Source organism: Beta vulgaris, chromosome 9 (assembly GCF_026745355.1).
Source record: "Beta vulgaris subsp. vulgaris cultivar EL10 chromosome 9, EL10.2, whole genome shotgun sequence".
Classification (NCBI taxonomy): Eukaryota; Viridiplantae; Streptophyta; class Magnoliopsida; order Caryophyllales; family Amaranthaceae; genus Beta; species Beta vulgaris.
Window position 1 is genome coordinate 1,208,583 of NC_079210.1, and position 22,975 is coordinate 1,231,557.

A 22,975-nucleotide genomic window follows, 5' to 3' on the forward strand; every position below is an offset into this window, starting at 1 on the left:
TCAGCAAAGTTGAGTACTACATAATTACAAATAAATAGTCCTAACATGATACTGAAATGACTACCGTTCGCAGGCGCCTAGATGTTGGTTTGCTAAATTAGCCACTGCGTTGAAAGCCTATGGCTTTACGCAGTCTTATTCTGATTATTCCTTGTTTACTTTGACTAGGAGAAAAGTTCAGCTGAACGTTCTTATCTAGGTGGATGATATGATTATTGCAGGGAATAATTAAGAAGCTTTACTGAACTTCAAAGCTTACCTTGAAAAATGTTTTAAAATGAAGGATTTAGATGCTTTGAAATATTTCCTAAGCCTTGAAATTGCCAGGGGGCCGCAGGGATTTTTTATGAGTCAACGCAAATATGCCTTGGATATCACATCCGAGCCGGCTTATTGGGTGCTAAGCCGGCAGGGTTTCCTATGGAGCAGCATCATCAGCTTGCTTTGGCTTATGGTTCTTCGTTTGATGATGCGGAAAAATATCGTAGATTGATGGGCAGGTTATTGATTTATCTTGCTGTTACTAGACCTGATTTGGCATATTCTGTTCATAATTTGTCACAGTTTATGCAGGCTCCTAAAGTTGTTCATTGGGAGGCCGCTCAAAGAGTGGTTAGATATTTGAATAAAAATCCAGGACAAGGTGTATTATTTCGTTCTGATAGTGATCTCCGCCTGGAAGGGTGGTGTGATTCTGATTGGGCTAGTTGTCCTATTACTAGAAGATCTCTGAGTGGGTGGTTTGTATTGTTGGGAGATTCCTTGTTTTCTGGAAGACTAAGAAGCAACCTACATTTTCTCATTCGTCTGCAGAGGCAGAATCTCAATCTATGTCTGCCATTGTTTGTGAAATAAAGTGGTTAAAACAAGTACTTGGTGATCATTGATTCAGCATTATGCAGGAATGAGATTATATTGTGATAGTCAATCTGCGTTATATATTGCCAAGAATTAGTGTTTCATGAACGTACTAAGCATATTGAGATTGATTGTCATTTTGTTCGTGATACTGTGACTAAAGGATTAGTGAGTCTGTCATATGTTCCTACTAAGTTTCAATTGACAGATATTTTTACTAAAGCACTCGATAGGACACAGTTTGAATAAAGAGGACTAAATTGAACTCAATTTAACACTCTTTTATTTTATTCAGAGATGATCAACTCCAGCCCGACCCGATTTTTGGGCGTGTTTGGGCATAATTTTTTGAATTTGTTTTTGCTTTGGGCAAGCCAAAAATCACTTTTTAGTCTATTTTGTTTTCTCTGACCCGATTTTGGCTCGAAAAGCCCGCTCATTTTGGCCCGAAATAGCAGGTTTTGGTCACAAAAATTTGGCCTGAATTTTGGCCTGACGCGGCTAACGGCAATTTTTTAGGCCCGGCCCATAATCACCTCTAATTTTATGTACAACCCTTCTTGAACAACTGCCCTCCTAGAGCTGAAAATTCTATTGTGTTCCGAGGAGCATGGTGTAGAGTAAGTCTGTTCCATTTTCGATGAGTAGAATCTAGTAGTTAAATACAAGTACATAGAGAACATCTAGTGGTTAACTACTAAGTACATAGAGAACATCTAGATTACTACTGTTTTCTTAAGAAGATAGGTTATCCATTTATAAAGATCATTGAGAATTGCTCATGATGGCCACCAATGCCATTAGTCCTAACTGTTTTATATTTTGGCAGTCAGTTTCATTACAAATTGATGTTGAGGAGGTCAAACAAGAAACCTTCTCTTACGCACAAGTGTATACTTCCCATGCCACAGTTTTTCAAAAAATGTGGCTTATGCATGAATTTCTTATTTCTCATCATCTCCCATTTATTAACCCAAATTTATTTATCATAGTTGATCTTATAGTTAGTTAGAAGGTATTTATCTGATCATCTTATTAGCGTGTATTGTTAGCATTTATAGTTTATACTTCCAACCTTTTCTACAAAATTAAGCCACCTACTTCATGGCTTATATTACAAGGTGGTTGTTACGTTGTTTCCCTTTTGAAATCCAAGGAAACATCATGGCTCAGTATGTCTTTGTGCTTAGCACTCGTTCACATATAACTTTGCATACGTTGGAGCTTCCCTCGTACGGAGGTTTCCTAATCTTCTTTTCTCCTTACCTTATTTTAAAAAAATAATAATTTTGAATACTATTAAACTACTTCACCAACCGGAGCATTAATCATATTTACAGGGAAATTAATAAAGCATCAAATTTGCTAACGTGGGGCACTCGATTGATTTTTGTTTCAATATTCAACATTGGGTAATTTCGCTTTATATTCCATCCTTGTATATAAATAACACATTAGAAATTTTCCTCATAAAGAGGGTCTCCTAATGTTTCTTCTTCTGACCTTTATGAAAGAAAATACTAATTGTATTGAGGATCTAAGAATACCAAAATCATATAATATTTTCTCTTTTATTCATAGTAGTATATAGTATTTGGCACAGATTCCTCAATTTAAATAATTGAATGCAAAAACGAGACTACTTGGTATCATTTGTAACTATATTTCCATCACGGCTAAACGTACACCTCTATTCCTTAAAATCATTTTCATGCTTGACATCAAACTTATAAATCTTTGACCGTATATTTTACGAATATAAAATCAACAAATTATGACTCAACTCTCGCTAGAATCACTGTATAATTAAAAAAAAAAATCAAAAACCAATAAGTTTACTTGTATGTAAAAAGAGTAACAACAAAAATCAAACAAGACAATTATTTACAAACTGTTACGACTTACGAGTACATATAAAACAAAATGTTGGTTACCAAGTCCACATCTTCCATTAAGCAAAGTGTTAATTAGAAGTTGTAGTAGAAAGCTCCTAGACCTAGTAATCCTAAATTCTATACTTGTATGCTACGGAAAGTGTAGCAAAAAATAGCACTAAACAGTTAACACTTAGGTTAACTGTTACACCCACTTCCCATCCTCCCAATTTGTGTCAACACCCATTCAATGATTCAATGCTTATATTTGACACTCAATTTTCCCATCCTTTAAAACACCAAACATTCAATAAATTTCCCTCCTGAAGATAAGAATTTTTAAGATCCAAAAACTCATAAACACCAACAAAATCAGTCCTCTTTTCAAGAAATAGACCCACAACATTTACTACTTTTGGTACCTCATACAATCTCACCCTTCTTCTCTCTTTCTCCTTCAGCTCACCAAATCAAAACCACCCTATAAAATCAAGCACGTCAAGAAACACATACATGCATTACATACCCTCATATAACTCATGCAACAAAGGCACTTATACTTTCATACAACTACCATTATTCATCCTAACATCATGAACAACAATATCGCTTCTTCTTCTTCTTCTTCTTCCTCGTCCTCATTTTCTTCTTACAGAATGACCGGGAACACCATTTCCTGGCCTGTTCTTTCGTTGAATGACATCCAAATCCTTGAAATCGTCCTTGCTATAGCAGTTTTCATAGTGATACATTCTCTAAGACAAAAGAAACATTATGGTTTACCAGTATGGCCGGTTGTAGGAATGTTGCCTTCTTTGATGTTTGGAATTAGCCAAAACATTTATGAATGGCTAACTGATATCACCACTAGTTCTAATGGAACATTTCATTTCAAAGGACCTTGGTTCAGTAGTCTCCATTGTGTGGTGACATCTGATCCTCGAAACTTGGAGCACTTGTTGAAGACAAAGTTCTCAAACTTTCCTAAAGGGGGGTACTTTAGGAACACCTTAAGAGACCTTCTTGGAGATGGGATTTTCAATGCAGATAATGAGACATGGCAAAGGCAAAGGAAGACAGCAAGCATTGAGTTTCATTCAGCACGATTTAGACAACTCACTGCTGAGTCATTGCTCGAGTTAGTTCATAAGAGGTTATTACCTGTCTTTGAAGAAGAATCATTGAGTAAATCTATGGCTATTGATTTACAAGATGTTCTCTTAAGGCTGACATTCGACAATGTTTGCATTATTGCTTTTGGGGTTGATCCTGGATGTTTAAGCCTCGGACTTCCAGAAGTACCATTTGCTCGGGCGTTTGAGAAAGCAACCGAAGCAACAGTTCTTCGTTTTGTTACACCTACATGTGTATGGAAGACAATGAGGTATCTCAACGTTGGGCCAGAGAAAGACCTGAAAGAATCAATCAAAGGAGTAAATAAATTTGCTGATGAAGTTATCCGAACACGAAAGAAGGAGCTGGCTTTAGAAGATGAAAACAGTAAGAAAAGATCTGATTTACTGACTGTGTTTATGAGGTTAAAAGATGAAAAAGGACAGCCATTTTCAGACAAGTTTTTAAGAGATATTTGTGTAAATTTCATCCTTGCTGGCAGAGATACCTCATCTGTTGCACTCAGCTGGTTTTTCTGGCTTATTAATCAACATCCAGAAGTAGAGGAGAAGATTGTAGCTGAGATATGCAGAATCATTGGTGAAAGAGAAATTGCAGGATATGGGGGTAATAAAGGACCAGTTGTATTTAGGCCAGAGGAAATTAAGAAGATGGAGTATTTGCAGGCTGCTATCTCAGAGGCACTCAGACTGTACCCTTCAGTGCCAGTAGATCACAAGGAGGTAAAAAAAAATAAAATCTGCTCCCTCATCTTTTTTTTTATTATTTCAAGTTGTTTCTAGTCTGGGAGTAAATTCGGTATAAGACACCTATGTTACTCGGACTCATTACTGTATGACATATACCCGTGTCGAATCCTGGCATTCTAATAGGTATTGGGAAAATCAATGAAATTTCGGATAATATAGTCCACTGAGACCCTTAAACACGGACCCGTGTCCCACACGAGAACCTAAAGGATTATAAGCCTCTATATGATCTATCACAATCATTGGTTTACCCAATATTCTTTAAATTGGTACCACACAAGCTGCCAAATGGTACTAACATGAGATCCCATTGAAAGGGATCTGAGTACCAGTTGATTTTTCTATTTTGGCTAATAGATAGAGGCTAGCACTTCCATGCACCTGAGTTCGAGTAAAACATAGAATCAATCTGTATGGCTGTATGCATGAAAAACATACAGTACAAGACATCTCAAACTCTAAATTTAGCCCCAACTGAAAGCCAATATATGACCTACTTACTGTTTTAAGGAGTTCACATCAGCATTAAGAATGCACTGGTTATCCACCGCAACCATTGGATAAGCCTCCAAGATTCGAGCTATTTTTATCTCGAACTCGTTGAAGGACCCCCCCCCCCCCAACAACAATAGGTCCATACTCCACACCCCAGATTATTGTTCTTACTTCCATCATCAATATTCCTTCAGATAAAACCAGGCCACTAGATCAACCACCCAATCTTGGATCTTCCAAAATATCATTAAATTTGTTTCAGAAATGACAGTTTGTCATACCAGTCAATAACTGATGAGGGTAATTCATCTGACTTTGCAGTCAAGTGCAAGTCCCCACAAACCCCTAACGGCCCGTTTGGTAGTTGGTCATAAATGGTGGTAATGGGAATGAATTTGTGTGTAAATTTGTGAAAAATATCATTGTCCATTACCATGGTAATGCTAATTTATCCTAAAGTGTCCACTTTCCTTCTTGAATTTTCATTCCCATCCAATACCACCTTGTAGGGTGGTAATGAGTGGTAATGAAAATTGCTTCCCCTTGGAGACAAAAACACAAGTTTAAGGGTGAGATTGCTTGTCCATGGAGAAAAAAATGCCTCCCCATGGAGATTTTAAGGGTGCTTCCCTAATAAAATTACACTTAAAATCCATTCCCATTACCGTATTTTATTAACGACTACCAAACGGGCCGTAAACAGTATGGTCCTCCTCCTCCTCCTATGCACACCGACACCTCTTGATCTCGATTATTGGTTATGGTGTGGTTCGATAGTGGGTTTCCTTGTTAATTGGCCAAACGAGGCAGACCCATAACAGATTTATAACGGGAAAGCCAATAAATGACTATGAAGATAGTAATTTTAGCCTGTCTTTTCTCTTATACAAAAATGTTGTCCTACCATTTTGGCTTTGAATTAAAACCAGACCAGTAAAAGCTCTATCTACTAAAGATCTTGTTTAATATAAACCCTTTTAACTTGGCCTAACCATTACGCCTATTAAGCTATCCTGGACTACATACAAATTTCTCTGTCGTTGATTGTTAAGACTTTAAATACTTGATGACGTACAGGTTGTTGAAGAAGATGTGTTCCCAGATGGAACAGTGCTAAAGAAAGGAACCAAGGTTATATATGCTATCTACTCAATGGGAAGAATGGAAGCAATTTGGGGTGACGACTGCAGAGAATACATTCCAGAGAGGTGGCTCAGAGATGGACGGTTCATGAGCGAATCAGCCTACAAATTCACCGCCTTTAATGGAGGACCTAGACTATGCTTAGGCAAAGACTTCGCTTATTACCAAATGAAGTTTGTTGCTGCATCTATAATCTACCAATACCATGTGAAAGTGGCAAAAAATCATAAGGTTGAACCGAAGCTTGCACTGACTATGTACATGAAACATGGGCTAAAAGTAAATCTCATCAGGCGTGATGAAGCTGAACTTCACAAGTATCTCAGGGTTAAATACTAGTAAAAGATGGTGTGTTTTTATGTTTTCTGATTTTAGCTATTTTTAGTGATATGATTTGTATAAGAATATATATGAAGTATTGGAGTGAAGAAAATTGAAAATGCATACAGAAAATACATTAAAAGAGTAGAAATTTATGAAACTCAGAAAATATGTTATGTATTTAGGTATGTTTGTAGCTACATGTCAATAGTAATAGGTTTGTGTTTGAATTTTGATTAAATATTCATAATATGATTACAGTTTGCAATTTGTACACGGAATAATACAGTGTACTTCTCCATTCTTAAATAATGGATAACAATTGATTAAAAATTACTTCTAAAAACAAGGTATAAACCACAACCATCATTCATTATGTTGAAGTTTTTATATCTTAACCATACCAAAATAGGCTTCCAAATACATTGTCAAGATCTGTAGTCATAAGTAAACAACTGCAAGTCTGCAATGAACTACATATGTTTTTCAGATAGTATGATTATAACAACTGCAAGTCTGCAATGAACAACACAGGCAGAGAAACTTCGCCGCACGGCCACACCCGTCTGAAGCAGTGCACAATTCCTGGTTCACTATGATCAATCAAGCTACAAAAATAGAGTGCTAAAAAGACTTTAAAAGGATTTTAGCACAATCACACTTGACCATTACACTTCAACATCATGCACTACACTCAACATAATTATGGAGCCTACATGTTTAACATAATTAGGTTACACACTCTCAGAATCATGATAGCACTCTATAAATAATTCTAGTACACCCTCAATCTGTGCGGGAAACCACTTATGGATTACACTTTTAAAATTCAAAAGCATTGACTAGAAACATTCTTAGTAAAGGTGTCAGCTAAGTACAACTGAGTAGGAATATAACGAAGCCTTCAAACAAAAAAAGTAGGAACATAACGAACAATAAGATCACCATGCGCAACTCGTACACGAACAAGGAGATAATCACCTGGATTTCAACATCATGCTTCTGGACTAATCATGTTCATGAATATGGATTATACACATTGTGATATTCAGTTAGAACTTAGAAGTCTAAATTATTTTTACCGTCTATTCAAGCACTCCCATTCCACTCCAGGTAGAATTCATCCAAGAATTCTTCCATAAACTTGTGCCTTTTCTCTGCCTTCCTTTGCCCAGCCTGAAACAAATACATACATGAAGGAAAGTTAAAATCTAATAACTTAGAATGAATCTTCAAATAGATGTGCAAGAAACTGCAAAGCCAAACAATTGCAACGATAACGAAGTCAATCAGATTAGCTGACTTGTTTATAAGGCAATACATAATAGCATTGACTGTTGTTGTCTCAATCTTAAAACTACATACTCTCTTCCTTCCATGAACGAGTACCCACTTTCCATTTGTGTCCATTCCAAAAAGAAGTACCTACTATGCCTTATTCCTCTTATAGAAAAAGATATACTTCCTCCGTTTTTTTTAGATGTTACACTTTCTATTTTAGGAAATTTTTAATTAGATGTTACACTTTTATTTTGGGTAATAACTTCTCTCTATCTCTCTCCTATCACATGTTCACATGGGGCCCTTTTGTTTTTCATTCTCTCTATCTCTCTCCACTCCAAAAATTACCTAGGAGTCCGTGATTTTAAAAGTGTAACATCTAATAAAAAACGGAGGAAGTATCATATTTTACTTATACTTGACCCACATATACACTCTCTTTTCCACGTTCTCTCTCGCTTAATATATAATAAACCTAAATTAGCTCTCCTCATCAAACAAAGTAAAGAAACCAAGTGGAGCCAACATTTTACAAGCACCAATTTGCCATAAAGTGTGTATATACATCTACAGTAACGGGATTCTTCTTCATGGAAAGGAGAGAGTATATGGAAAAGAAAGGGATCATCCTAAAACTGAAAGAATGAATGAACAACTAGACAAATAATATCAAAAATAATATTTTGTCCGTTTTTCTGATAAATACATCATTTTGACTTTTGTTGTCACATTGCACAACATTCAACCTATTCTTCAAATAAAATTTAAATAAACATGAGTGATGTTGTCAAAATAGTTTCTATATGCATATTCAACTTCTCAACTTCTAATAATAATAACCATACATAATTTTAAGTTTTTAATGGTAAAACATGTGCATTGAAGATCATGAGAATCAAAATGCTACAATGATTACTATGAAAAGAAAAGGAGGGACTAGTGGGAGCATATGCAGAGTGAAGTTCTGAGCCGACAATTAGTAAGCGAAGCTCAAGCTTACCCGTGTTTTCATCAAATCCTTGAGTTTTAAAAGTTTCTCATGGAAATGATTCACTGTAGTCTGCTGATCTTTGTCCATGTACTCGTCTTTTGACATTGTCAATCGTGGCTTTATGGCAGGATCATGCAGCACCCTGTTCCGACTTCCACCAAATGTGAAGCAACGAGCAATACCTGGAATTAAGGAACAAACTAAGACTTTTTCACACCGTACACTTGAACAGGCTCATTCATTACAAGCATATTGAGATGCAGTTACAGATATTAGGCTAGTGGTATAGTCTAGCAATAGTTCCACATGATCATCTCATCGAGACCCAAGAGGCATAGACTGGCTATTGTTCTAGAAAGGTCATTTTTCTGTTTTTCTTTTCCTTGTGAGGAAAGGAAATGGCTATTGGGGTAGTTAAATTTGCTTGGAGAAAATTAAATAGTTTTTACAAATCGTTAAACTGTGCAGTGTTATGCAGAGTAGGCACTAGCTCTTAAGCCATTTACATAGGTATGTATAATCATTTGGTTATCTATCACAATAAATGCAAATTTGTGCTTATAATCTTCTTAATAATGGCTTCTACTTTCTCCACATAAACCTATCTCATCAATGCACTAAGTTAACTAAGTTGCCTTCAAATTTCCAGTAAGAGCTACATCGCTTTGTCCACATATGAAGCTGGGAAGCTAAGTCAAAACAAAACAGCGATTTTTTAGGAGCGTACCAATAGCACCAATAGCATCAAGACGATCTGCATCTTGCACCACCCCAAATTCCAGAGAGCATTCCTGATCTGTACGTCCTGCAAGCTCCTCCTTGAAACCTGAACCAGATATCCATAAAAAAAAATCCAATTAATGGTCCATTTGCTTAATAAATACAATATCTGCTTCATACAGTTAAGGAGTAGGGGTTAAGAGAAGTTACAGAAGAAAAACAAACAATTAGGAAGACCGAAGTCAATTGTCATGGAATCGAGGATCAAATTTGATAGCAGGCAATTAATGATCAAAGTACCCAAGAAACAAAGTTAACATCAAGACTAAAAACGCCATGTTCACATGATGTAACCCCTAAATGAAGGGCAGAAGAACCCATCTGTGATGGAAACCAGTCAACTACAATCAACGAGAAACAAAAACAATTGCAAGGATAATGCATTCTCGGTGACATTCAGCTCACAACAAAGTCTACATTATCCCAAGATTATGCTAAGAAGTAAGAACTGATATACCGGGGGGAGGGTACTTTAGGTACAATCTTATAAGTTAACTATGTAGATTAAGGAATAAGTTAGGGAGCTACAAGAGTAACTCTTAGAAACCACTAATGATTAAGATAATCTATTTGATATAAAACATACTAAATATTATTTTTAAAAATAAAATTTGCGTAAACAACTTTGGTGGCTCATACTAATACTACCTTGATAGAGTCTAATCAGTTTTATGGCGAACAACATTCAGCAGTTTCTGAACATCATCAACAATATTTCCCTTCAAGATAGGCATAGCATATGTAAATGATTTTCAATATAACTCTGGGAGAAAATGCACAAAAATTGTTTTTCCCTCCACAAAATTAGCAACTATCAAGAGAGCAAATCAGTCATGTAAATGACTTTCAGACATGAACTGCCTACGATCGCTACAGCTGTCAATTTGGGTGTATGGGTTACGACCAGGTTGGATATAGTTCAGAACTTCAGTTTGGGGAACGTTCGTTTGAACATCTATAGTTAACGCCTTATTGATTCAGGTTTGGGACTGGTCAATTTTGGGTTGGATCAACTTGGGTTGTCACCTTTTCAAGTTTGGTTTGGGTTCCAGTCGCGAAAGTCGGGTCCGTTCGGATTTGGAACGAATTATGTCGATGGCTACATTGGACAAATATGTTAATCAAACTAAGTAGTTTAGGGGAAAATATTGATGTATAAAATTTTTTATAGAGTGCATTTTAAGAGCAACATTTCTACAAGGAGAACATACCAATTCCTTTTACAATACCAACTATTGCCTTCTTTTTGCTCTCCTCTATGCCTTCCTGTTCAAGAAATTGCTCAACTATCTTCTCCTCGGCAGGATCTCTGCATTCGAAAGGTCCACAAATGAGTAAATAAACAAAATTTATTCAAAGTGATAAGATGTCAGGTGAACAGAAGAAGATGTTTACCTGTAGAAAAAAAAAAAGTAACAGCAAATTCAGTGCCAGGGTTTTAAGAATTTAAAAATTCCAAGGGTTGTCTTATTGTTCAGTCAAATAGCATTACATATTCACCATGATTTCAAAGTTTAGAAAGGTGTTGTTTTGATTATAAATTAGTGAGATATGCCAACATTTCCCATTTCCAAGTCAACACTAGCATAAAGTTTCTTGACAATGCACTAATGAAGCTTGACCAACAATCTCTTACCCTAGACATACCTAAGAGCCAAGTATTTTGAAAGACTGGACTCCAGCAAGGAAGGAGAAAATCAATGTATGGATGTGTATTGTGTCGACAATATTAAAGACAGAATACACTACACCTTTATTCCTTTTATACACTCAAAATCACACTCATAACTTCATGCTAGCTAACAAAACCAACTAAAACATAACAAAATAGTCATACTTAATATGTATGTGCAACTTGACTGAAACATAAGTTGTTCTTGCACATTTAGCCTAAAACTGTAAAGACTTTGAAGTGACAAGAACTAGATTAATCAAGTTGTCACGAACTCTCAGCCATAGAGGAGTAAAGTAAGAAGCTTTCCATCGAGGTACTTACTCTGAACGCTTTTACATATTCTCATAGCAGAATTGTTTATCAAACTAACAACCATTTGAACCCAAAATCATCACATTTTATTGCCTATGTTTGTACCAACTACTGATCATTTCAATAGATTTCTTTATCAGTAAGGTCTACTTTTCTGAGTTACTATCACATACCATTTTAAAAAAACATAACAATAAGAAAGACTACTATGAGACTAGACAAAAACTCCAAAGCAATTGCAGAAAAGAGTTTAATAGAGACTGGATAACTGACCTAACATATTTGTAGTCTCCTGGAATTGGTCATCAATGAAATACACAATTAGTATTACCAAAAGATAAGAAGCACAAAGACAACCTCATGAATGACAAATGTATGTTATGGATGGAGAAAGCAAAAGTCTTGTTCCAGTTTAATTTGGGGCTTATGCAGAAGGGTCTTGATTTCTTACATAATTCTTGAAAATCAAAATTCTAACTTTCAACTTTATAGGATCAGAGATGTGAGAAAGGAGGATTACCTATATCATGTAAAAGTGCAGCAAGTTCCACCTACAAGCATAAAAAAATTAGAAGTTCAGAAAGCATGACATGAGTTTATACTAAATCCTTATTCATTTCATGTTAAGAAGATATTTCCTCTGAGTTTTTTTAGTTGCCACGTTTTGACATACACACTTGGTTATCAATATCTCTAATTATCACTAAGTAAATAGTTCATATTTCGAAAAAATATACATGAAAATGAATCCAACAACATTTTCCATACTACTTTAATAGATAGTGTAAAAGGGAAAATATTGTTGCAAAAGAATGGAGGTAGTCCATTTTAGGAAGAAATAAGTAAAGAAAAGAGCCAACATATCCTAAAATGTTGAAATCTTGTGGTTTTTAGTCCTCATAACCGAATTTGTACTCGTACACATCTAGGAACCCTTTAGTAAGAAGGACTTTACTATACCAACAGTCACAAGTAGGTAGTAGGGTTCGAACTTATTACATTAAAATTAAAGTCACACGGCGATTTCCCCACCAATTGAGCTAATAAGCTTATCCGTCTTTTTGCAAATTAGCTAATTAATACCTAGCTCTATATGAGTAAGCAAAAATAACAGTGAATTACACTACATAGAAGTCCCTCCGAATAACTGAAACATTTTTCCTTCCCGATGCACAACTTTCATCATTAATATCTCTCACTAGTATAACTAAAGATTATACTCCCACCGTCCCATAATATAGTGCCTATTTCATTTTTGGTGGTCAAACTTTAAAATCTTTGACCGAATATTTTCATTTGTATATATAAAAAAACATATTCATGTAGGATCTTGTTAGATTCGTCTCAATGTGTAGTTTCATAATATCAATTTTTTATATTTTTTATTAATAATGAATTAAAGATATTAAAGGTCAAAGTTATGTTTTGAAGACCGTGAAAAAAGAAACAAGCACTATATTATGGGACGGAGGGAGTAAAAATCTAATATTTCCACTGGTTTTTTTAGATGCAACATTCGCCTTTAGCGAGTGTATTAACATAATCAAATGTTGTAATAAAAAAATAGACTTAGTATTTTGAAACTAAATGTGGAGCATGACTATATTTTTCCTTATATAAAATTCACAAATACCGTCAGAATATTTTGAAACAGAGGAAGTATATCGTAGCACGAATTCCTCATATACTTCTTATTCAATTTTTAGCATATTTTTCCAAACACAATCACAATCAAATAGTTGATGCAACAAAAAAGAGAGAGAAAAGTTATTACGATGAACATGGAATGAGGGGATGAAGATAGGCCTTCTTCAGTTGCAAGAGAGAGTGCTAAATCGCGAACTCGAAAGACGTGAGCAACATCATGAGAAGCGTCGTTGCCTCCCATGAAGTCCTCCACCAGTTTCTCTGCTCTCTTCACGATCTCACTCCTTCGCTCCATTGTTATCTCTCCAACTCTTTCTCTTTCCCCCCTCTCTCTCAAAATTTAACCACTAATACACCCCAATTTTCAATATTTAATGTTTCAGAGTAGAAATCTTATAATGAGGGTTTAGGGATGATGATGAATTCACCCTATTCATGAACAGTACAAGCTCGACTCGATCAAAGCTCAGCTCGTAGTAGCTTGATTTGGATTCAAGCTCGGGTCGAGATCGTAATGAGTCAAGCTGAATAAGACCAAGTTCGGCTAGAAAATCTCGTGAACAGGCTCGTTATTATTTTATATAAAAAAATTGATATAACTTAAAGTCTATAAAAAGTTCTTATATATTAAAACACTTTTTATTATCGTATACTTTCATAGTATAATTTTTTACATTAAACAATTCATATCTTTTCTTTTTGTATCTTTTTGAATCTAGTTTGTTGATTATTTATATATATTTGTAAGTATTTCATTTAGTTAGCATGTAAAATGAAATAAAATACGTTTATTCGTGTTATTTTTTTTAATTTAGTTTATAATTCTACAAGATTTGTCAAATGTCGAATATAAATTTTCCGTTCGGTTTAACATTGTATTGGCTTATTCTTAGGGCCTGTTCGGCAACAGCTTTTGAACTAGCTTTTAGTGTTTTGACTAAGTCAAAACACTAATTGAGTGTTTGGCATGATAGAGTTTGGAGTAGTGGTTAGAGTTTGAAGTAGTGTTTAGATAGCTTTTGGCAAACGTCATAATTTATAGCGTTGGAAGAGGAAAAGTAGCGTTCTCTTCTTTTTCTTTTTCTTTTTTTTTCGAAAAATTACAAAAAATTCCTAATCTCATCTTCATTCTTGCTCGGCCTCCATCGAAATCTAGCACAATTCAATGAATGTTGAGGAATATCCATATATATTTTTCTTGCAATAATTATTTTTAATCGAACATCATCACCAATATGAACTGAAGGTGTTTAAGCGGTCATGTCTGCTTCAAAACTTCTCGAATTCGTCAACGGCAGGTCGACAGCGGAGGTTCTGGTTGTGGTGGTGGTTGAGGCAGCCGTTTCAGCCATTAATGGAGGAGAGGATATGGTGGTTGCAGGTTGTTAATGGTGACTCTAAAGGAACTGAGAGAGAGGGGAAGAGAAATAGGCGAAGGATGAGGAGAAATGCATGCCTGACATTTTTAGCTTACCATTAGACTTAAGTATCTTGGGCCCTTCTACTTTATGGCATGTTATATGATGAGTTTCATTATAAAAACATGTATGAGACCTAGAGTGGATCCATAGATTATTATACTTGTTTAGTTGTATTGAGAAGCTAAATTTGATACATATATTGTGGTGATCGTATGTGTAATTAGTAGTTGTATAATTTTGTTCTCTGATGTATCTAAATCTTGGGTTGGATAAACTATAACTTTCTTGACATTGAATAAGCTAAAGTTTAATCATTTTGATCTTAATATAAACATTGGATAAAATTTATCTAGTATAAAAAGAAAGTAACGCATTGTGCATGTTCATAATACCGTACAATAATATTTATGTTATTGAAGTTAATATTATAATGACAATCTCTACATCTACTTTTACCAAACACATATATTTTAAACAGCTACTTTCATAGTTAAAAGCTGACAGTTACTAGCACACATCTAATAGCTACTCGAACCGCTAACAGCTACTTGAACAACCAACAGCTACTCTTACAGCTACTTTTGTCAAACAGGTCCTTAATTTGTCTCAAATCGAGCTCGAAATCGAGTCGAGTTGAGCCAAATTCAAGCCTTGAGAAAAGCTCACGAGTTCAAGTCGAGCGAAACTTGAGGCTTGAGAAAAGCTCACGAGCTCGAGCCAAGCAAAACTTATGGATAACCGGACATCTTGACAATGGGCCTTGAATAGAAACTAACATCAACTACATTAAAATGACATGAGTGTGGGACAGTGGAAGTATGGTCGGCCAAGTGGAGGAAATCCACTAACAAGTTATAACTTGATTTTGTTGAGTCCAAATTGTTAGTGAAGTTATTACTAGATATCATATAAAGTAGAATTTTTTTTTTTTTTGAAAGATATATATAAAGTAGAATCTAGATGGTGTTCTAATCTGACTTTCCATTTGTTGTGCCACTCATGATGTCATCTTATGATTTTATAATTTTATTATAAAATAAATAGTTTTAGAGGGATCAAAAAAACATATATAAATTATAAACAAGAAAATAGAGCTTGATTAGAATAAATAATTTTAGAAAAAATTAAGTAGAGTAAATTGATTATAACTTTTGATGTAGGCTTCCAAAAATCTATACATATATATTAAACTGTGCCACGTGACGCTCTCCCTAGGGAGTTTTAGTTCATGTAATCCATATACAATAAAAAATTAAGAAATTGCATAGTATAGGGTTTGATCTCGAGACCTCAAGTACATATACTAAAGTTTTAACCACTAGGCTAGGATGTATTTAGTGTTATTATCATAAAGTATTATATTAATAAATGAAATTTTTTCTTACCCGGGCATAGCCCGGACCCAATAACTAGTTATTATTTCGAAAACAAGTTAAAAAGCACCTCAAATCAAGAATTCAATATCCATTATTTAATATCTATAACTTGTAATGAAACCAACAATTTATCTTGATTCCCCTAAAATATCATGGAATATTTGTTATTATTATCAACTAATTTGAAAAGGGTTTGATATGAGGTAGAATGTATATTCTATCTATCTATGAGGTAGAATGTATATTGTTTTAGAACACAATAAGGATTATGACTTCTAATAATACTTAGTTATTTCAAATATCATTGCAATTAGTTGTATCGCGTGCATTGCACATATTTAAAAACTTATTTTCGTGTAATTGAGGATAATAGTTAAGCAAATATGATGTGATATTTTTTTTAAAAGAGTGCATCTTCTTCTCTTCTTCCTATACGTAAATGTGTGAGGACAAACATTGGGTATTGGGTGTCTTCGTTTTTCTTCAATATAAGTTATTTAAATAATGAAGATATTATCATACGTCTGGATACATATAGGAACTGCACCTGACGTTCTTATTTTGGTTAGAATCAAACGATAATTAAGGAAGGCATGCAACAAAGTTATATCTAATGTGTGGTTTAGAATCATATTATGTGTATATTTGAGATCCTGATTAAAAGTTTTAATCCTTTGCGTAAAGTTTTCTATAACCCAACAACTATCATTTAACAACTATTTTCTTTGATTTTTTTTTTTTAAAAAAAAAAGCCAAGCTAAGTGTCTTGTGCTAATGATTTTCTAAAGTTGTTAGGTTTGAGTTATTTTTTATAGTGTACCAAGTTCGCGTTAAAGGTTGTTCTTTAGCAAACTTTTTGCCAACGGGTGTTTTTTCCTCAAAGAATATTGAATCCGTTTTTGGAGAGACGGCCTCACATTAGTGTTAACGTGAGACCACTGATGTCATGCTGACATTACGCACGTGCATCAAACCAGCAGTAGAATTAGTTAAGCGCTTGCACCTATTAGTTATGCTAGCCTTAGATTGCTTATGGATGAATTAGTTAAGCGTTGAAGTATATTAGTTAAGCGTTGGAGTATATTAGTTAAGCGTTGGAGTATATTAGTTATATCATATATTCCAGATTATAATGCATTTTATTGACCCTAACTTCATTATACATAAACATTCTCTCTTTCTTCTCTAATCCACCGAGACGAGACGCCCTAAAACCTATATTATTCTCCTCCTCCATTCTCTGCATACAACATGTATTGGATGTTTAATTTGGATGTAAGTAGAATATTTGAGCACAAGTTTGCAATGACAATGTCCACAAACACTTATTTTGTTTTTTCACCTGATAAAATGTTTATCATGTTTGAAGTGAAAGAAGAGTTTGATAAATATTCATCAAAAAGGGTAATATATACTGCCCATTGTTAGATGATAACTTGCACTTGCAAAAACTTTGAAGAAACAGATCATAAAACTTCTGATACCGAAAACTTAACTTTTGCATTTGAAAGTTTAACTTTTTATTTGAAAAACATAACTCATACCTAAATGTTATTAGTTATTAATTTATTCGTAATAGTTAAATAATATGAAGTAATAGTTATGCTGCTAGGATTGTTGTGTTTTTTTTTTTGAAATTAACATTAATTCATTGATTCAAAGTTGTACGACATCTACAATAGAAGTCAAAATAAACAAATAAATATCAAATGAAATAAATCCATTCTAATATGATAAAACCACGATCATTGAGTAGATCTAACACTTCTGAAAACCCTCTTTCACATCGTTGTCTGATGTAAGGGGGTCGTCGATCTTTTGTACGTAGTTTTGAAGTAGAACCGGATTCACTTCAAGTGATTGTAAACGAATTATTGACATCCGTTGCAACTCCGCACAAATTTTGATCAACAAATAAACATCTTGAATTACGCAAAAACCCAGAAAGAAATTCTCTAAACTCTCACATGGAGAGACATAAAACCCAATATATGGGTAGACATAACCCAATATATGGGTAGAAAAACTCTCCATTAGATAGAGACTGAAAATTATTGGAAACATAAACATAAAAAACTAGTAATAAAACGAGAAAAGGGGCTTACCACCGCCCAAATAAAAGGGTGGTGGTATCCCCTAGGTTGAAAATTGGTTTTGTGGGAGAGGAGAGAGAAGAGAGAAAAAGAAGGATTGTTGTGTTTTCATGCTTGGGAATCATGCACATGCGTTTAATCACAAAAATAATACATGAATATATGTGCAAAAGGTGGATTAGATATGTAAAGAGGAAAGTGTGGAAAAGAGAAATGAACAGATAAACCAATGTGACCACATGGCGATATGAAACCGCGAGAAAATTAGTTTTTTTACAATCTCATTCTCAAAAGTCAAGATGGTGAAGATGCAAAAAAGGCAATCTAAGAAGTCTACGAAAATACTCTTGCAATCATGAATAAAGTCTTAACTACAAAAACCAATAGTAGAAGAACGATGCTCATCAAGTACAAATACATTGGTTATTTTATACCCGTATGGTTCAAAAGAAAGAGAGGAAGTGCAAGAAAGAAAAGTCACTTTGAGAAGACTAAAAAAATAAATTCCAAGAACCAAACTGAAAGTGGTACAATAATTACTCCAAATGTTAGGTTGTTTTAAGTTATTTTTTAAGTTATTTTTCAGGTTGTCTTTTGTATTTGACATTTTAAATTTGTAAAAAAGTTTTTTCTTCATTTATATTAGAAATCAAAATAATGCTCAATTAATCTTAACTACTATAGAACAACACTAACTAATGTATTGAATATGTTAACTAAAAAACAATGGAAGCCTGCATAAAGATTACCAGCTGTAAACTATTGTGCTAAAATACTTAACTAATTTGCCAAAAATATTAAATAATTCGCCAAAATAATATCATGAGAATTTGTGAGATGCAGTTCGTATTCTAAAAATATATATATCTTGAGCTGATCAGGTCTCACGTCGTGAGATCGTCTTTTTTAAGACTTTGTGAAGAATATTATATGGTGTAGTTTAGCTCAGTTTTGACTCAAAATAAGCCGTTTGCATGACAAAATATCAAACAATATCTTTACATTTAGTTTAAGATAAAGAAGAATCAAAAACAACTTTTTTTTTTTTTATGCATATAATTTGTTAGTATATCTTTCTTTCTTGATCTACCCGTGAATAAATACCTAATTTAAGATGCAAGCATTTATTCATTTGTATTGAACAAACACGGGAACGCGGAGAAGTTGCATTAGTTTGACCAAGACAAGACACACAACGCAAATAAATCTCCTTTAGAGTGCTAATATTGGTACCCCACAAAGTCTAAAGTCACCTCTCTTAGTAAGCATCCAAGCAACACAAATACAAACCATTCAACAACCAATTAAATACACCAAAGAATAAAAAACATATAAATATTTTATAGCATCATTCACATATATATAAGTATTATATGTATTAATTAATAATAATAGGCCGTAATTAAGAAGCTAAATGATGTCATTAGCAACATCAAACATGAAAACAATGTCTAAATTTGAACAATCAAAACCAAGAATTTTTTTATCAAGGATGTCTTGGCCTAGTGATTAAGATTGAGAAACTGTGAATGATAGGTCACAGGTTCGAATCCACATCCCCTTCTTTGTACTACCTTTGTGGTTCATATGGATAAAGAAATCAAAAACATATAAATATTTTATATGTATTAATCAATAATAATATGCTGTAATTAAGAAGCTAAATGATGTCATTAGCAACATCAAACATGAAAACAGTGTCTAAATTTAAACAATGAACTTTTTTATTAAGGATATCTTGGTCGAGTGGTTAAGATTGAGGTGTTGTGAATGATAGGTCACAGGTTCGAATCCCCCACTCCTTTATACTGTCTTTGTGGCTCATATGGATAAAAAAATCAAAAATATATAAATATTTTATAGCATCATTAACATATAAGTACTATATGTATGTATTAATTAATAATAATAGGCCGTAATTAGAAAGCTAAATGATGTCATTAGCAACATCAAACTTGAAAACAATGTTTAAATTTGAACAATCAAAACCATTATATTTTTTAAAAGAAAAAAAAAGTTAGCTTAGTCTCCTACATGCCATGCCAAAGTCTAACCAAATCCACCTTGAAAACTAAACCCATTATTCTTGTGTAAGCTCATTTTATGGGGTTAACCATCATCTTTCTCATCTCTTTATTCCATGGCATCAAACCAGAAAACAACTCAACAAAAAACACCCAAAACTAATTGTTTTCTATCTTGTTTTGGGTTTTCCTCAAAAACTAAATCATTCAAAAATAAGCCTAAAAAAAATGGTGCTAGGAAGTTCTTCAAGTTTTGTTGGCCAAAACTTAAAGTTTTGACCATTGAGAGAAAAAAATTCATCTTTGAGGTCAAAACTGCTGCTCTTAAAGCCAGCCACAATATCATCCTTGAAGCAACCAAAAGTCAGCAGCTTAAGCAGATTGATCATCATGTCGTCTCAAAAACCATACAGGTATGTAATAGTAATACTCTCTTCCTCCGGATTTTTTTTTAAGGTAAGAAAAGACGTCTTAACCGGACCGAAACCTCGCACAGGCCAACTGACCCAGGTTTGCAGGCAAGGCTTCCTGGGAATAGGGGGAATGATAAGGAGAAATCCTCACCCCAAAGTGTCTCTAGTGGGGTTTGATCTCACAACCTCACAAACCTCGCACAAGTCAACCCGACCCGGGTTTGCAGGCAAGGTCCTTTGAAAGTAGGGGGATTGGTAAGGGGTTTGATCGCACAACCTCAAGGTTGTGAGATACAAAAAACCAAATCACTAAACCATGTACTTTAGATATGGAAAATTATACAAGTGTCTTTAAAAAAAATGTCCGAAGTCCTTAAATAGTAGTGTGTCAAGTAGTGTTAGTTAGCTATATATAGCCATATCAAGTAATCAATTATGTTAATTAAGTTGTTAACAAAGAATTGATGAATTAATACTTGAGATCATTTTGGAAAGTCAACCTATAGTCAAGAATATATTTCAAAATATAAACCATATTAGTTGATCAAATGGGATTATTAAGGGAAGACCACCCATAATAAGATAATTTGTTACTACTACATTGGGATAATGTCAGCAACTAATCTCCTAGACTCTTACACAATTGCAATACAAAGTACAAAGAAGGGGAAGGGGGATTCAAACCTGTAAACTTATCGCTCACAACACCTCAGTCTTAACCACTAGGTCAAGACATTCTTGGTAGCTTAATTAATTTGTTAATTGCTAACTTATACATATTTTATTGTCATGTTGTTCCAGCCAAATGTACCTTCCAAAGGGAGCACCCACCAAGACGACGAAAATCGTCCAACGAACCAGTCATATTGTGCCACGTGTCATAATGATCAACATCCAGCTACTCTTAAGGTGGTCAAACGACCTACTTTTGGTAATAAAAGTACCAATGATTCGTTAATCGGAATATCAATTATGTTGTCGTCGTTGATTATCTTGTTAATTTGGGGGAGATTATGTGCTATATTATGCATGTGTGGTTGGCTATATTGCACACCACTTCTACGAGGAGATAGAGTTGTAGTTGTTACACCAAAAAATCAAATGAACACAAAGTTGAGTATGCAAGATTATAACTCGGAAATGCACAAGAAAAAAGTGGTGCTACAAGGGTTTCTTCAAAGGGATCATAAATCTGCAATTGCCATTTCATGACAAGTACTAAGGTTTTCCTGTGTGTAAATGAGCGATTAAGTGAAGTGATGTAGACGGGATTCGATCCCAAGTCTTGAATACCACCCCCGACAAACTAAGCTAGATGGCATCCACGACAAGTACACAACTTTGTTACTCATATTCATATACTCAATTTAGAGAGGTATTTACAAGATATCAAATTTTTTTCTAACTTTTTACTATCATATTTACCAAATTTTAATGGATCTGTTTTTCCCGTCAAATTAATTTTTTTCTTTGTAGATATACAATACATTCAAGGAGTAGTTATAGAATACGATATAGAAAACAACCTATGTCTTAAGCATGAATCGTAGTTTAGTTTTTAAGAGTTTATAGTAGATTTTTTTGTTTTATTTGGACAAAGCTTGTAAAGTTTTTTTTGTGGATGGGGACAAAGCTTGTAAAGTTGTATACATGAGGTCATAGTTCTATCTTCTTAAGATCCCCAAAGAAAAAAAGGCAAAATGATGTTTGTTTCTATTTCCTTTGAAATAAAATATTCATCTAGGAGATTAAGTTTGAACTTTGAATAACGTTCATATGCATACTTTTATTTTTTTAAACATCATCTTATTATATATAATAGAATGGTTTTTACTTTGTGAGCAAGCAAGGTTTTGTAGTGACAAAAATGCTTGCACAGATAATAGGTATACCATTAGCAAAATAACATGGGTGAAAAGATGTTACGATGTGTAAAATAAATATAAAAAATTCTAGACTGTTAGACTTATGAAAATCACACACTCAACATCTCAATTTTCAAACAATCCTATTCTTGTATAGGTCAACACACATTTTTTATGGGGTTAATATAGTAGACTATGACATGTGTTGATAATTTTATTTATTTTTACTGGTGAGGAGAGAAAACTTAGAAAATGACCTAATTAAAAGATTGTCGTAAAACATCCGTACAAATGATAAGGTAAAAAGATTACAAAAGGAGAAAACATTAAAGCAAAGATGGAATCTCGTAACGACGTAAGTCACGTCGTTACGAGACCCTTATGCACCATAGAGTCTGTTGTTTGATTTGCTTTCCTAAAACAATGAGAAACGTTGATCATACTAAAGAGAACCATATCAACACTTGCATCACAATTTAAAGAATTAATAGTTCGAGGTTTCTAAATATTCGACATAGCAATG

At 34.0% G+C, this 22,975-nt stretch overlaps 4 protein-coding genes across 6 annotated transcripts; 3 read left to right on the top strand and 1 right to left on the bottom strand.

The window, feature by feature from the left end:
• The first annotated feature begins 420 nt into the window (after positions 1-420).
• On the top strand, positions 421-855 carry LOC125493851 (uncharacterized mitochondrial protein AtMg00240-like). Its single transcript, XM_048637377.1, has one exon. The coding sequence runs from the start codon at positions 421-423 to the stop codon at positions 853-855; it is 435 nt and encodes a 144-aa protein (XP_048493334.1).
• A 2,119-nt stretch (positions 856-2,974) lies between these two features.
• LOC104902574 (cytochrome P450 86B1) lies at positions 2,975-6,708 on the top strand. The gene is made up of 2 exons (XM_010690388.4): positions 2,975-4,588; positions 6,188-6,708. Exons 1-2 carry the CDS (start codon positions 3,272-3,274, stop codon positions 6,590-6,592), a joined length of 1,722 nt encoding a protein of 573 aa, XP_010688690.2. The 5' UTR covers positions 2,975-3,271; the 3' UTR covers positions 6,593-6,708.
• Positions 6,709-6,778: 70 nt separating this feature from the next.
• LOC104902575 (hypothetical protein) lies at positions 6,779-13,659 on the bottom strand. Of its 3 annotated transcripts, none has more exons than XM_010690392.4 (8): positions 13,388-13,658; positions 12,134-12,164; positions 11,887-11,905; positions 10,838-10,935; positions 9,574-9,672; positions 8,856-9,028; positions 7,657-7,750; positions 6,779-7,182 (listed from the first exon to the last, which is right to left on the bottom strand). In XM_010690392.4, the coding sequence occupies exons 1-7, from the start codon at positions 13,553-13,555 to the stop codon at positions 7,664-7,666; spliced, it is 675 nt and encodes a 224-aa protein (XP_010688694.2). In that variant the 5' UTR covers positions 13,556-13,658; the 3' UTR covers positions 6,779-7,182; positions 7,657-7,663. The 3 variants fall into 3 exon arrangements, with proteins under 3 accessions (XP_010688694.2, XP_010688691.2, XP_010688693.2); XM_010690389.4 differs by having other exon boundaries at positions 6,779-7,159; positions 13,388-13,656; XM_010690391.4 differs by lacking the exon at positions 6,779-7,182 and adding an exon at positions 7,264-7,555 and having other exon boundaries at positions 13,388-13,659.
• A 6,507-nt stretch (positions 13,660-20,166) lies between these two features.
• LOC104902576 (hypothetical protein) lies at positions 20,167-22,348 on the top strand. Its single transcript, XM_010690393.4, has 2 exons — positions 20,167-20,587; positions 21,389-22,348. Exons 1-2 carry the CDS (start codon positions 20,291-20,293, stop codon positions 21,797-21,799), a joined length of 708 nt encoding a protein of 235 aa, XP_010688695.2. The 5' UTR covers positions 20,167-20,290; the 3' UTR covers positions 21,800-22,348.
• The last annotated feature ends 627 nt before the right edge of the window (positions 22,349-22,975 follow it).